At 29.4% G+C, this 15,526-nt stretch overlaps 1 protein-coding gene across 1 annotated transcript in view; it reads left to right on the forward strand.

The window, feature by feature from the left end:
- LOC118194229 (uncharacterized) overlaps positions 1–13,622 on the forward strand; it is a 164,655-nt gene extending 151,033 nt beyond the window's left edge. The window contains exon 16 of the mRNA XM_035365446.2: positions 1,602–13,622. Coding sequence (XP_035221337.2) covers positions 1,602–1,699 — 98 coding nt within the window. The 3' untranslated portion in view covers positions 1,700–13,622. The remainder of the gene's footprint in view (positions 1–1,601) is intronic.
- Positions 13,623–15,526: the final 1,904 nt, after the last annotated feature.

Raw genomic sequence — 15,526 nt, forward strand, 5'->3', positions numbered from 1 at the left:
TAAGAATTCAATGGTTGCTCTCCACCATATGGCTCATCTCCCTGAGGACATTTGTTCTTATGAGAGCTGGATCTTGGAAGACAGCTGGCAGGACCTAATAAACAAGAATTCTTGTGTGTTAAATGACTATGTGGGTTCTTTGGTCAGTATGAAAAACTTTGTGCGGAGTTTGTGAAAGTTCTTGGGCAATTTCCTTATTGCATTGGAGCAAAACGATGCTGTGTTGTAGGAGGGTTCGCACAATTTATGAATTGTATTATAGCAAAACCGTGTTACAAGATGCCATGTTGTAGTAAGGCTGCCTGTATCATAATTACATTCTCTACTATCCTATTTGCTACATTTCTGTACAAATATTGTATTTGATGGCATCTGTAAATGTACCTGGAAAGTGCATGCTAAGACCGTGTATAAACACTCTCTAGATCATGTTGCTTCCAATTAAAAATAAGATAAGTTTGTGTAAAAAATAATCTTAAGTTGACAAATAGCAATGCCATGGCGTGTAGGGTCAAGTGCAGTTTTTACTTTAATGCACCTAATTGCTAATCTTTTTTTTTTTTTTCCTTGTACTTTGGTATCTGTTTCTGACATTGACAAAAGATTTCACAAAAATGAGTGTAACTTCTTTATTACTAGTGCTCACAGCTAACCAAGCAATAAAGTCAGAATACTGGTAGTTTTATTTGGGTTCGATTAGATAGATAGCCCTTGTATGCTTTGTCATCATCAAAATAAACGAAATCAGTCTTTGTTGATAACATTTTCCATTTTAACTTTTCATACTTAAAATAAAGCCTCTTTATGGGGGGGATGCATTAGACTTATTAGCAAACTTATTATTAGACTTTTGCCAAACTGCTGTTAATTTTTATTTTAGTAAACTATAAATCTAAAAATGCAGGTATTTGCAACTTGTGTAAATTATCAGTTAGCATAAGATTACTTACAGATTCAACTCTAAATGGCGATTAAGGAAGTAAGGAGTTATTTTCTGAAATGTTATTAATCTATGACTCCAGTAGCTGCTTAGGACTGAACATAAATGTGTTTATTTGATGGTAAATATCAAAATAGAAAATATGTTCTAAAACATATTGTATCTCATGGTTGTTAAATATAGTGAAGTTTATTTTGTTTACATTGTTCATTATTTACATAAGTGTAGCCAGGAATTTTCTAAATTCAAGGGTTATGAACTCTATTTTTGAATCCATGTAACCTTGTTTATAAATTAAAATTAAGTATGAACTAAATTAAGAAATTAGTATTTACTAGATAATCAGATGCACGTTTATAATACTCTCTTATTTGTCCTCTTTTACTAAACCATTCTCTAATAAGCTCTAACAACTCTTATAATAAACCATTAATATTATCTTGTAAGTGATATGTCATCCTCCCAACAACTTTAAGAAAACAAAAGAATTAAATTTTAAATATTGATTATTTTGTTATAAATTACCAGCATATACTAATTTATAGGAATTTGGGTTTAGCGGTATTTTTTGAAATTTTCAAGTAAAATAATGCAATAAGGTTAATAAATTTTAATTCATGATGTTTACATATTCTAATTTAACATTTTACTCATCTTTTAGCTTCCAAACAAAAAGATAAAGAAAAGATGCATAATTTCTCTCTTCAGTCTCCTGTTAATCCTAAGGAATTACCATCAGAACAGTGGACCCAAGTATGATTGTATTGTCTGTTGCAATTTGAATATGTGTCATTAATTTATTGGAAATGCTCAAGTAGTTATAGGTCATGATCATTTCTTACTGATCAGAAGCTGATGTTTTTATGTAAATCGAGTGAAATTATTTTATTTATACTTTTATTTTATATGAACTATCTATTTTGAAAAGTATTTGTGCTGAAAATATTATGTTTTGAAAATGCTATTTATATGCAAGTTTAATTTATATGTTTTATTGTTAAAGGTGTAGTAATATACTAAGTTTTGAGGAATCAGATCAATTTTGTCATGGCAGACCTTTTGCTGCAGTTTAAAACTGCTGAATGTGCTCATAACGTTTGGTGAATTATTTGCTGAATGTTATAAATCGTGATTTTGATTTGCTCAAAAATTTTTTAATACTGTCTGCATTTCTAAGTATAATTTGTTTTTTCAAAATGTGTGTTATAAAATGTGTGAGCATTTATAAAGAAATGGTATAACTGACAAATAAATATCATATAATGTAATGAAGGTAGTTATACTAAACTTTCTAAAGTGTTGTAAATTACATTTAGTAGAAAATCTAAAGCATATTATTTACTTTACTAGAACAAGAATTCCCAGCTTGCATGTTAATCTCTGCATTTTGGAGTCACTGATGGTGGTCACATATTATGTAAAGAATATAAATAAAGTTTTAGTAATTGTATGTAATAAAATGATCTTTCTATGGATGGAACTGAAAGTGGAAATTATAACAATCTAAAACAGTGGTCTCAGACTAGCAGCCAACATGCATGAAGCAATTTTATGTGGCCAACATTTTTCAGTTAGTTGCAAAATTTTCAAGATTTTCGTTATTTGAAGTCCTTGTGTATATTATTTTCATTTCCATTAAAAACAAGCATGAAAAATGCACCAGAAAATCTATAAATGGAGCTAATTAATTCATAATATATAAATCTCATATAGAATAAAGATTTGAAAACGCAGATTTTATTAACTGTTATTTGTACCTATCAAAAAATAAATAAGTGATATATTTTTTCACTAATGTATAATAATCTCTGTATTTGGGAATACATTTGTATGTGAATAGTTTTTTCTACAGTCAGAAATTAATAAAAAAAAAAAGAACCTGCTTAGCCGTAAGCATCTACAATCCACGATGAAAATAATTTTTAGTAATTTCTCTCTAAGTCTACAAAACTTTGACCAGAATCGAAGCACCATCCAGTATCAAGCTGTAGTAAGATAAGGAAGTTAATAATTATTTACATGCAATTAAGTTTTTTTCCCACTTGTTAAATTTTCTCTTGAAAGCTTAAAAAGTTTTTATAATTTGTTTATTTTTATATTAAATTAATAATAAAAAGTAAGTAATTTAATGATTAATTAAACACACTAAAACTATTTGAAAGAAATAGTAGTCTTCAGAATTTAATATTTAGTTGTGAGTATTTGAATTACAAAATATAACCAATAAAAATTCTCACAGGTACCAAACTTAAGATTTCACATAAAAAATAAGTATAAATATGAATTTTTTCCTTTGCGATATTATTATTATTGTTTGTTTATTTTTTGATAAATATTTAGTAAATAAAATTTAAAATCTGTTTAAAATATATTTTATTGTTAATAAAATTTTTCACTTTGTTTAAAAAATATAGTAGAAAATCTAAAGCATATTAGATTGGACAGCATTAGATTTGGACCCGTCAGTTGTCTTCATATTGTGCATTTGGCCCACATGAAATTTGACTTTTGAGATGACTGATCTAAAAGATGGGAACAATGACTTTATGAATTTTAAATATGTATGTCTGAATTTAATGTAGATTAGTGTAGTAAGGGTTACACTGGTAATAAATGAATTTATCGTTTTTTTGGGGGGGTGCTGAATTCAGTCTTTATTTTTTTTCCCATCATAGATAGTTTTATTGCAGTTTGTGCTGGCTTTTGCTTGACAGATTTTTCCCATCATAGATAGTTTTATTGCAGTTTGTGCTGGCTTTTGCTTGACAGATATGCACACTCAGAAATCAAACATTCCATAGAAGTGTACTAACTGTTCAAAAACTCAATGGTAAAAAAACATTCAATTTAATTCAAATTACTCATATGTATTTCATCTGTACTCTATAAGTAGAAAATTTTATATGTGTTTATAAGAGACATTAAAATATAAGTTTGTTCACCAAAGGAAATTTCTTAACCTAAAAGGACAGTTTAGTAATTAGGACAGGTAGACCAATTCATATGCATATGGGTCCATTTACAGATCCTGGGTAAAGCACAGATGTTTGTGATTGTAGTATCTTTGTGGTATGGCAGTACTTGAAGTTTGTGTCAAGCCAAAAGATTCCAAAGTTTGTGTCAAGCTAAAAGATTCCAACTTTCCAATCAAAATTGGAGTGGGCAAAAACAGCCATCATATTTTTATTATTAAAGCTGCATTTTTTGCTGTTCCTTATTTGTAAGAGGAACAGCTCTGCTGCATTTTTTGCTGTTTCTGTTTTGGGGGGGGACACAGATCCAGACATAATAAGCAATACATTAGCATTCCAATAATTCTGCTGTCTTTTTGTTAGTTTTGTAATAAGAAGTGGAAGAGTTTCACTTTGTCCACTAAATCTTTCTGAGGGAGAGGGAGAAATCTCAATGTAAATTTAAGAAGTGAAGTTTTATAATTGAGTAATTTAAAATTTTTAATTTTACTGCATAGCTTTAGTTGTGGCCATTTGGAGCAGGGCTGTGGAGTCAGAATCGGAGTTAGGCAGATTTTTGGGTAAAAAAGGTCAGAGTTGGAGTCGCTAGAAGCATGTCGACTTCGACTCCAGTTTTATATGGACAGTTTGAATTTGAAATGAAATTAGAGTGAATTGAAAAACAATTAATGACAAAGCGAGTTTTTATTTATGGCTTATATACATTAATAAATAGTTATTTTCTATTTTATTGACATATTAATAAATAAATATAAGAGAGGAGGATGGATGTGATATTTGCCATTATTGATTAAACTGATTCATTCAGTTACAAATCTCATTGGTAAATTTAAGTAAGCAGCAATAGCAGCAAGAACTCTTAAAAATGATGCCATTCTTAGGAAGGGAACAGGAAAAAGAGCAACTACTGATCAAGCAACATGATGGGAAAGTACATCTTTAATGATATAGTGGTTGCTAGAATTAAGATATTTTTTTAAAAGGTGTAGATAATCCTAATATTTCACTAACAGAAAGACTGTGAAATGATCTTGCAGAATTGGAAACTCTTTCTACACTATATATATCCACAAAAAAGCTGCAATCTGAAGAATTAACAGGTGGTGAGAATGGAAGAAAGTGATGTTCGTTCTTTCTGAAATGGAGAGTTTATTGCAGAGAGAATCATTTCTTCAATTTAGAAAAGAAAAATTAGTTTGCTAGACAATGAGATCTTGCTTTGTTCAATATATATAGATCCAAAACACCCAAATGTGGTTGGATGACAAACATTAAAAAGGCAAAGAAAGCCATCTATGAACTTTCATTAAGAATGAAATTATTCTCAGAAAAATTGGAGTATTCAAAGCACACAGTGAAACTGCAGACATTGCAATTGAGTCTCTATATCATCCTTTGCCATTGATAAATTTGATTTTGAGAAATACTTTGGGATAATATTGAAAAGGCTAAGGCAAAATGAATGAAAATAAAAATCAAGAGCCTTTAGATATAAAAATGAAAAAATACAAACAAGATTTCTACCTGGTCTTTCAAGAATTAGAGAAAATATGATTGTGCTTGCAAGACACCTCTTTTAGAACTTATAAAAATGTATCCTGGAAAGTTAAAAGAAGTAGCCCTAACAGTAACGGCTCTTCCTCCTACTCAAGTTAGTGTGAAAACACTCTTCTCAGCTCTGAAGTTTATCAAATCAGATCTACGATCCTCTAACAAAGAAGATCTTGCCCAAGAGAAACTGTTTCTTAAATATTACTAATGCCAGTTTTTCCATTTCATAATAAATGCTAATTAATATAAATAATTTGTAATGTCTTTTTTTTTTCTGTAGCATATATTACTTCTTTTATACAGTCAAAAGTCTTTAATCCGGACCTCAAAGCTAACGCATGCGCGTTTAATGTATAATGGACGGTATAAGCTAAGCCAAAATTATCTAATTATCTATTTCAGTTAATGTTGTAGATTCCGTTGTTCCTTAATCTTCTAATTGCATCTGGCTTATTATTTTTTGCAGACTGTTATAGCAATTTTATAAAAGTAAGCTTGAACTTTCAATTATGTCAAAAAGAATTTCCGATTCTGGAGCTACCAAAGGATCTACGAAGCGAAAGCATGTTCCGATGTCCATCAAATAAAAAGTGGAATTACTGCAAAAAAATGGATAAAGGCATCCTTTGATTCTCTAATCATTCCAAAATATGTTTATCAATTTCACGCTGCTCTGTGGGGGGGGGGGCGCAGTGCACAATGAACTGGAAGTTGATCTGTCAGCACTATCCTTATCTTCAGGGCAGATGTTTTTATTTTATTCAGCTTATAATTCCTTACTAAATGTAGTATTTCATCTCGATATACTCCATCTTTGATATGATTTAAATCAAATTCCTCATCATTATAAATATCATGAATATGCATCAAATAGTTTTCTGGTTGCAATTTTCTAATTTCGACTATGCTTAATGCATGCTTTATGCATGTGCGCATTGAAAAAAAATGTTTAATAAAGTAAACAAATAAATATAAAGCTTTTTTTTTTTTTGTAAATTTTGATACCCTTTAGCTCATAATTGCTCTTTATTTCATAAATTATGGTTTCATATTTTTAATTTTATAATTTCTGCATGCTATCTTACCAGATTTAAACTGATGATCTATAATCCCAAAAAAACAATAATCCGGAATCGCCGAAGTTCCGGCGAGTCCGGATTAAAGACTTTTGTCTGTATTAAAAAATAGGCTGTAACATATGCATATATGTTTACATAGGTATGAGGGAGTTGGAGTCTCTAAGTTTAAAATTCCAGGAGTCAAAGTCGGTCATTTTTCCTGCCAACCCCACAGCCCTGAATTGGAGTTCTTATTGGATCTCTGAAATACAATGTTGAATGTTCTTTAGAGCAGTAATTGCTTCCTTCTCAATACCATTCACTGCACAATCAAAGTTTTGTTTAATTTTTAATATTAGATGTAACAAAAAAGGCATTTTCTGATGTAGTTTTTGATAACAAAGAGATATTTTCATGCATATAAAGCAGCTACCTCTTTTTATCAATACAATCACTAAGCATATTATGAGTTTCAGTTATACAAGGACTTGTAACTTCTTATGGTATATGGGAAGTGGTATAATCAACCTGTTAACCAAGAAGCATATGCAGACTAGCCATACTGCACAGAGGTATGTTTATTCTCATTATGCAAGTAATTAAAGATTTCTTTTAGTGGAATCACTAAGAAGTATAAATGTATCAAAAATTTCCAAATTTATAATGAAGGGAGTAATAAATTCTTAATACTCTGCTTATGTACTAAAGTTTCATTTATAGAAGTTCTGACCAATTTTAAAAATATATTGTTACTTTAATATATAAATAATATAAACAAGCCCACCAGTGGCCAAGCAGTAAAGTTGCTGAACATAAACACTAGTAGTTTTATTGCAGATGAATGGGCTGGCTGCATGCCCCCCTCCCCCCACTAAAACATATTTTTAGCAGGGCTTTTTTTTTTTTTTTTTTTTTTTTTTTTTTTTTTTTTTTTCAGAAATGGTTTGGATAATTTTTCTTTAGGATTTTAAACATTTCAACTTGGAAAGTTTAAAAGGATTTGAAGGCAAGATTTACAGATCCACAGTTCTAAAATAGGCTCCAGAAAAATGTGATAAAATAAGAAATGTCTTCATTACATTAACACATAATGAATGTATTTTGCAGAACTTTTGTGATGAATTTCTCACATTTTGTAGAATTTTTGGAAGAACAGTGAAAACTTAATGTTTGAATGTTTTACTTCTGATACTAGAAGTCTTTTTCTTAACATGATTATCTTCCCTTTATTTTCTCTGTTTTTGCTAGACACAAGTATGGAAAATATCAAAAATGTTTCTAATCTTTTCGCATGGACAGGCACTTATTAAAAGAGAATTTTTCTATTAATAAAGAAATTGAAAACTGACAATTTAAAAGATTCACCCTATATGCCTCAGTGGATCATACACAGGGCTGGCACTAGGCATTTTCACACCTGGTGCAGCCTCTGTGAATCCTAAATTCTGCCATGTAGTGCCTTCCTAAATTATGCTGCCTAGTGCTTCCTAAATTCTGCTCCCAGTGCCTGTCCTAAATTCTAAAAATTCTGCCTCATCGGCTCTGAAACAAGCCCTTACCATGTATCATTTCATATTTCTGAATGTACAGCTTTTTTTTTTTACATTCTAAATGCATTTGGGTTTTTAGAATAACAGAAATCGTTGCATCACCACAAGGTTAATTGCATCACCACAAGGTGTAATTGATTTCGTCAACATAAGAATGTGCCTGTATGTTTTAAGTTCTTTTTAAATAACAGGTTTATTTAAAACTTTATGTGACTTTGTAGTTACTTTTAGACATAGCGGTAATTTTCTTCATTTCTAGAAGAGGTTTTGGGCTATTTAACTTTTACCAGATCAAGTAAAACCTCATTATGTACACTATTAAGAGACTGGCAAATTAGGAGATGAAGCACACAAAAACTAGTGGGAACACTGGTTTGTGTATTGAAACAGATTTTTAATTGTTAGGAAAGATGTTTAAAGAGAAGAAAATTGATATAAATTAAGCCAAAATGTCTGGGAAAGCTTCAAATTTAAATAGATGCATAAATATTTTATGTGTTGTTGCCACTAGTCCACATTTTGAGCTTGAATTTGACTGTTCCTGTTTAATTGCATCACTAAAAGCTGTAGTTGATTTTGTCAACATAAGAATGTGCCTGTATGTTTTAAGTTCTTTTTAAATAAAAGGTTTATTTATAAACCTTTATGTGACTTTATAGTTACTTTCAGATGTAGCAATAATTTGCTTCATGTCTGTCAGAGGTTTTGTACAATTTCACTTTTACGAGATCAAATAAAACCTCGTTAGGTACGCTGTTAAGTGATTGGCAAGTTAGAAGATAAAGCACGCAGAAACTAGTGGAAACATTGATTTGTGTTTTGAAACACTTTAAAGAGAAGAAAATGGATATAAATTAAGCCCAAATGTCTGGGAAAGCTTCAAATTAAAAAGACGTATAAATATTTTATTGTGTTTTGTTGCTATAAAACATATGTTTTGTAGCTTTTAATGTGGAATTATCCTAATATTGTTAAAGAATCAATATCATAAATTACATGCATTTTAAACTGTGAAATGTTATTAAATTATAATTTTGATGGTGCTTTTTTAACAAATATTTATAAAAAATAAACAAAATTTAATAGTGGTCATGTAAATCTATAACAACTAAGTGTATTTAACTACCTACTTTAATTATTTGTAACTAACTGCTCATCTTTAAAAGTTATCTCTGCATATTAAAGCAAGATATTGCCTTTCATTAATCCTTAATGTGGTCACAAGAGACAGCACGAAAATGTAAAAATTAATGTAAAACTTATTCTCTGCATTTAATGCATTTAATTTACCCCTGGAACTCTACACGAAGCTACGACACTAACTGCCTTAAATAGAGCCCAGCTTACTTTCAAGACTTGCCAACCGTGCGTACATCAGGGCTTTCTCTAGGCAAGCAGGAGCGGTAACAACAGCCATTCTTTTGTTATGAATCATGCAGATTATGATTTTAATTATCATTTTAACTTTTTCCGCTTGGTTTTATTCTCAAATTTGTTTTATGTTTATTAAATTATGTTTAATAAGAATGCATCCTACTTACGAATCTATTTTATTCTTAGAGTGTTATTACAAAAGTGAAGTTCAGACATAAGTTAATTGAATTTATTCAGCTCTCATTTGCTGATAGGTCCTTTATTTTTTTCATTAATGGTCATGAAAAGTACTTAATTTCCATGTGCAGAAATGTATACAAACTTTGTTAATTAATGTGGCTTTCATCTTGAATATTTCCACACCAATCCTATCTTCCGATTATGGTCCGAAATGTGCTGAGCTGAATTAAGCCTTTCTGAGATATCTGATGTTGTGAGAAAAGGATCTTGCTCGAACATCTTCGCCAATCAAAGATGGTTGCCCAGAACATGGCTTATCAGAAAGGTCGAAATCACCTGTTTCAAATTTTTCAAACCATCTTCTGCATGTCCTATCTTCACGAAACACTTTCAGTAAATTTTTACTTGCTTTCGTAGCAATGATTCCTTGTTGAAATTCATAAAAAATACAGTGGCATAAATGAACTTTATCAGTAGCTGAGGGTACACTGTCACTTCACACTTAAGACTAACTTGAATCAACTTTGTTTTAGTTAATTTGCTATGTCAGTATGTTATACAAAAGTGATCAAAATAGAGAGCCAAATATGCGCCAAATAAACATGCGCTTACATGTCAAAAATTGTCATAGAAATGGACAGAACTTTCCTTTAGACCAAATTTATGTATAAAAAAAATTATAATTTTTGGTACTTTTCCGTTTTGACGGCGCAAATCTCGCTAATCAGACTTTGTTGGCGACTATATACATGAAAAATGTTAACAAATGTTAGTTCTAAGAATTTTTTATTTTGAAGGCATAAACATTTTAATATCGTTTAAAATTTTGTAAAAAGACAAGACAATAAATTTGTAAAAAGACATTAATTTAAGAATTTACTATACTATCATGGTTCAACATCCTGATTCTCCGGTTCGTACCACGCAACCCCAAGTGATCTCATCTCATGTAAACTACACTACAAAAATATAATTCTCTCAGTGATTATCTACATTAATTTCAAGTTAAATCTTAATTTGGAATACAAGTTTAAATGCAAGAATTATTTCAATTTGTACGAATAGCTTACTCAGAAACTGTGTAAAACCGTAATGCTTTACTTCGCTAGTGCACTCTCATTAGAATGGATAAATTTAACCCTTGATTTTGCCTCTTCTATATTTTTGCCTTCGGGTGAGCGGTGTGATTGCATTCTAATTGACTTAATGACCGCGAAGGGTCTTCTTAGGGCATAAAATTTAATTATCTTTGTAAATATTCTATGTAATTGTATGCTAGTATTGAAAGAAAGAATCAGTCTGGTAAGAAATGGCTGCGACTTGTTTTGAAATTGAGGCGTAAAAGATTACGAGCGAAGATATTCCGTTTGGCATCAGTTGTACCATTATTGGCGACTTTATCATTTGCGCCGGCAAAACGGAAAAGTACCTAATTTTTTTTTAGAATTTACTTGAATCAATAAAAAGAACTCAGAATTCTACATTGAAAGTATTTAAAATCACACTTTAAGAAAATATATAAATTTTACTTTGGAGAAATACAAAACAGAAAACATAGTATCACAAGAAGTAGGAATATCATAGGATGATCTCAAATAATGTTCATTTGTATTTCATGTAGTCTGTTCAAGACATTACAAATTTTTAATTTTTTGTAAATCATTGGTAGGTGATGAAGTCTTCAAAATGTGTACTTACAAAATGATTTTCTCCTGATAATATAAAAGTTGTAAGAATAAAAATTGATTATTCTCAACAAATATTGTTATGAATATGAAATAACATAGAATTTCTAAATTAAAAGTATGTTCTACAGTATTTGTTTGACAATGTATTTCAAAAGAAATTTTAACAGTGTATGTAATTTGTACCATTTTTTTGTGCAGTTAATCATTTTGCCAAAATGAAATGGCTTATTTATATATGTATCTATAACTTCTTAACCCAGCAAAAATATATTTTTGATTTTTTCAAATATGTTATAATGCAGCTGCTATTAATTTATTTTTTTAAATTTTCATAACGTTTGTATAATGTACATAAATATCTGTGCAGTATTTAATATTTTAAACTATACATGTCAGTTAACTTCAATACCTGAAATCATGTGGTATTGTTTTCATTATGCAAATTTCATTTTCTATCAGATTAAAAGTTGTTACAGCCTCATTTTCAGAAAATATTTGTTACAAATGATTCAGTATAGGAAAGATGTAACTACATCTTCTCTTCAAAAGTGCCAAAGTTTTCATAAACTATATTGGAACATATCAAAGCAACTTTTTCCCTTACCATTTGGTATTGTTGTTTTGAACAGCTTATATCTAATCTATGATTTTAAGTTCTGTACTCATAAGTTTTTGGTGATATTTAATTAAATTAGTAAGCCTGTTATAACTATTTAGCATGAAAACCGCTTTAAGTGTTAAACTGGAATCTGAATGGATTTGTAATTCAGTACATGAAAATATTGAGTGTTTTTTTAAAAATCATAAAATAAAAAGCAGATTTTGAACTTTAAATTAAGTAAAAAGGCAGTAGGATCTCCATGACTGATCTGAATTACAAAAAACTTAGATATACAATAATTTATCAATTTCTGAACATAAATTATTCTTTGAAAGCTTCATCTTGTATGAAAATTTGTCCAATATCTTAGGTTTTATCGTTTATTTTTTTTGCAGAGCCATAAATAACTTATCAAATGTGTGTTGGTAAAAATTTACTTTGTTTATAAAGACAAAAATAAACTTCTGCAATTTAATTTGTATTACTTAATTTTTTAAAGAAATTCCACTCGCATTTCTGAAAAATTATATAAATACTGGGATTCATGAAATCATAGCATATTTATGTAGTATAATTTCATTATCATTAAACTTCAGTGACTTATAAAGATTTAATAATTAAAGATTATAAAAATATTTATCGGTTTAGATGCGAGTGTTTTAGTGATTATGATAACCATTTCAGGAATAGATTTTTGCATGATTGGATTTCTAGAATGTTAAATTTGAAATAGTTTTGAAAAGTTGATTTTTCAGCACACACGTTTGAGTCTTTTAAATAGCTAAAATGTTGCTTGTACTTTCTCTTTTTTAATGTGATGTGATGTTACAAATGATTATTTTAGTTTCACTTAATACATACAATAGGTTTAGATATATTCTCTATTGCAGACTTTGTAATAGAAGTATGATAAAGTACATTCAGTATGCTGTATCGCAATGTAATATTTCTGCCTTCCCTCTTTTTATAATTTGAGAAAATACACATTTTTATGGAAAAGAATAATTGAGGCTGCTGTGTTTCTATTATATATATGTCTTATTAAGTGTCTGGTGCTACCTTATCATTATACAGGGGATTGAAGGACTGTAAATAAGTTTTTTAAATTTTATTTTCAATAAATGTACCTACTGCCCTGAAAATTTTACAGCATTCCTCATACAGATGTTTTAAATTGTGTAATAAACATGGCAGCTTGAGAAAGATGCATGTTTAGTATTTATATGTTCCTTTTTGACAAAACTGTCTCATTTTCTTTTCATTGTTACATTCCTAAATCTGGTACATACTTAATATGTATCATAAATTCCAGTGTCCATAGAGTATATATATATATATATTGTACATACAAACTTTGTGTAATCTTTGTATACATACATTTTTTGAGCTTATTGTTTTGTCATTGTTGTTTGTTATACAAATCTGGTTTTGTTATGATTGTTTTTAGTTTTCTGTGATAATTTTTTAACCATGTTTTCTTTCTCATTCGATATGCAAATAATTACATGTTTTGTCACTTATTATGCCTGATCTTTTTTTCCTTAAAAAATTGGGAACAAATTTCTTATTTCATTTGAGCAAAAAGCTTAAAAATTGTACTTACTGAATTTTTACTGAAATAATTTAGTGTGTTGTATTTACTCTCTCACCTTTCTACTTAAGTTTAAAGATGATTAGATATTGTTAACATTAAATTTTATAAACTCTTTGTAATGTGTGTTTCTACAGTTACTTTTGAACACAAATACATTTCTTTTTTTTTTAATTTTAAATTCAGCATTTGACTAGCAGTATTTATAATGCAAATAATATTCAGATAGTGTCTGTATAATAATCGGATTTTATTATTTTAAGATAAAATTGATTATCTTAACATTATGTATTAATAGGTGAAAGATGATAAAAATTATAAAGGGATTATTAAATTATGATAAATAGTCTGAAGAAGTGCAGAGTCGGAGATGTGCTAAAATTTCATAAAATGATAAACCTACATATCTAATTAAAATTGCAAAACGTAATGAAAATGTATTAATCAACTTATTTAACATCTATAAGCAGGATTTCATTGGCTTGTAAATGTATCATGACTTGTTCATAGATGATGCTGTGAATTTTAGCTTAATTAGCAAAATTTCAATTTTTAAAGTGAACTAATAATACAGTAGAAGACCAAAAATCTGCTTTTACATGTGAATTAAGAAATGCAGATGGCTTTGGCAATTCTTGATGATTTTCCTCATTCTTTATTGAAACAAGTTATATTCAAAATGTTATCATCAAATGTATACATAGTGCTTATGTATACATTTGATGATAGCTGTAGCAAAAGAAATATTTCACTGTAAATTGTTACACAGCTAGACAAAACTGAAGATTACCATGCAATAGGTGAAGACTCTCTTCTCTTGTACGTGTGAAGCACCAGCAAAAAAAGTGTGCAAAGTACATCATGAAGATGGATTTTATAGTTTGGCTGCAGCCAAATGATTAAGTCTTCCATTAAAACCTTTATGAAGAAATTAAGCATAGTGAAAAACAATTACAATTAGTACTAATACAGCTCTTAAATAGTTTTGCAACCAGTAACCATGATAACCCAAATTTGGTTTAATGTAATTATTTGCTTCACTTACATATTTTTCCTCAAATATTCATGTGCTGTTACTAGTGATGCTTTTTTAATATAGTTTTAATACCCGTGCTATAATAAGCTTCAAAAGGCCAAAATTTTGGCTTGCTATATCCAATAAAAAAAATGGGTTATCTCACAAAAACTGAATACAGTCAAAAGTCTTTAAAATCCGGACATTCGTAATGATCTATAATCCGGACGTCAAAGCTACAAACTGCGCATGCGTCAACGGATAATGCGTTAACGCATGCGCATAATACTTTACCTTTACGCATGCACGTTTTAACGTATAATGGATGGTATAAGCTAAGCTAAAATTATCTATTTCAGTTAATGTTGTACCTTAATCTTCAAATTGGATCCGGCTTATTGTTTTTTGCAAACTGTTAGAGTAATTTTATAAAAGTAAGCTTGAACTTTCAATTATGTCAAAAAGAATTTCCGATCCTGGAGCTACCAAAGGATCTGCAAAGCGAAAGAATGTTTCGATGTCCATCAAACAAAAAGTGGAATTGCTGCAAAAAATGGATAAAGGCATATCCTTTGATTCTCTAACCATTCCGAAATATGTTTATCAATTCCGTGCTGCTCTGCGGGACGCGGCGCACAATGAACTGGAAGTTGATTTATCAGCACTATCCTTATCTTCAGGGCAGATGTTTTTATTTTATTCGGCTCATAATTTCTTACTAAATGTAGTATTTCATCTCGACGTACTCCCTCTTTGATATGATTTAAATCAAATTCCTCGTCATTATAAATATAACGAATGCACATCAAATAGTTCTCTTGTTGCAATTTTCTAATTTCGACTATGTGTAATGTATGCACGTGTTGAAAGAAATGTTTAATAAACAAAGAAATATTAAGCTCTTTTTTTTTTTTTTTTTTTTTGTAAATTTTGATCATAATTGCTCTTTGTTTCATAAATTAGGATTTCATATATTTTATTTTATAATTTCTGCATGCCATCTTAC

The sequence above is a fragment of the Stegodyphus dumicola genome, chromosome 8, assembly GCF_044657685.1.
Source record: "Stegodyphus dumicola isolate Sdum_Otavi_A_Nest chromosome 8, ASM4465768v1".
Classification (NCBI taxonomy): Eukaryota; Metazoa; Arthropoda; class Arachnida; order Araneae; family Eresidae; genus Stegodyphus; species Stegodyphus dumicola.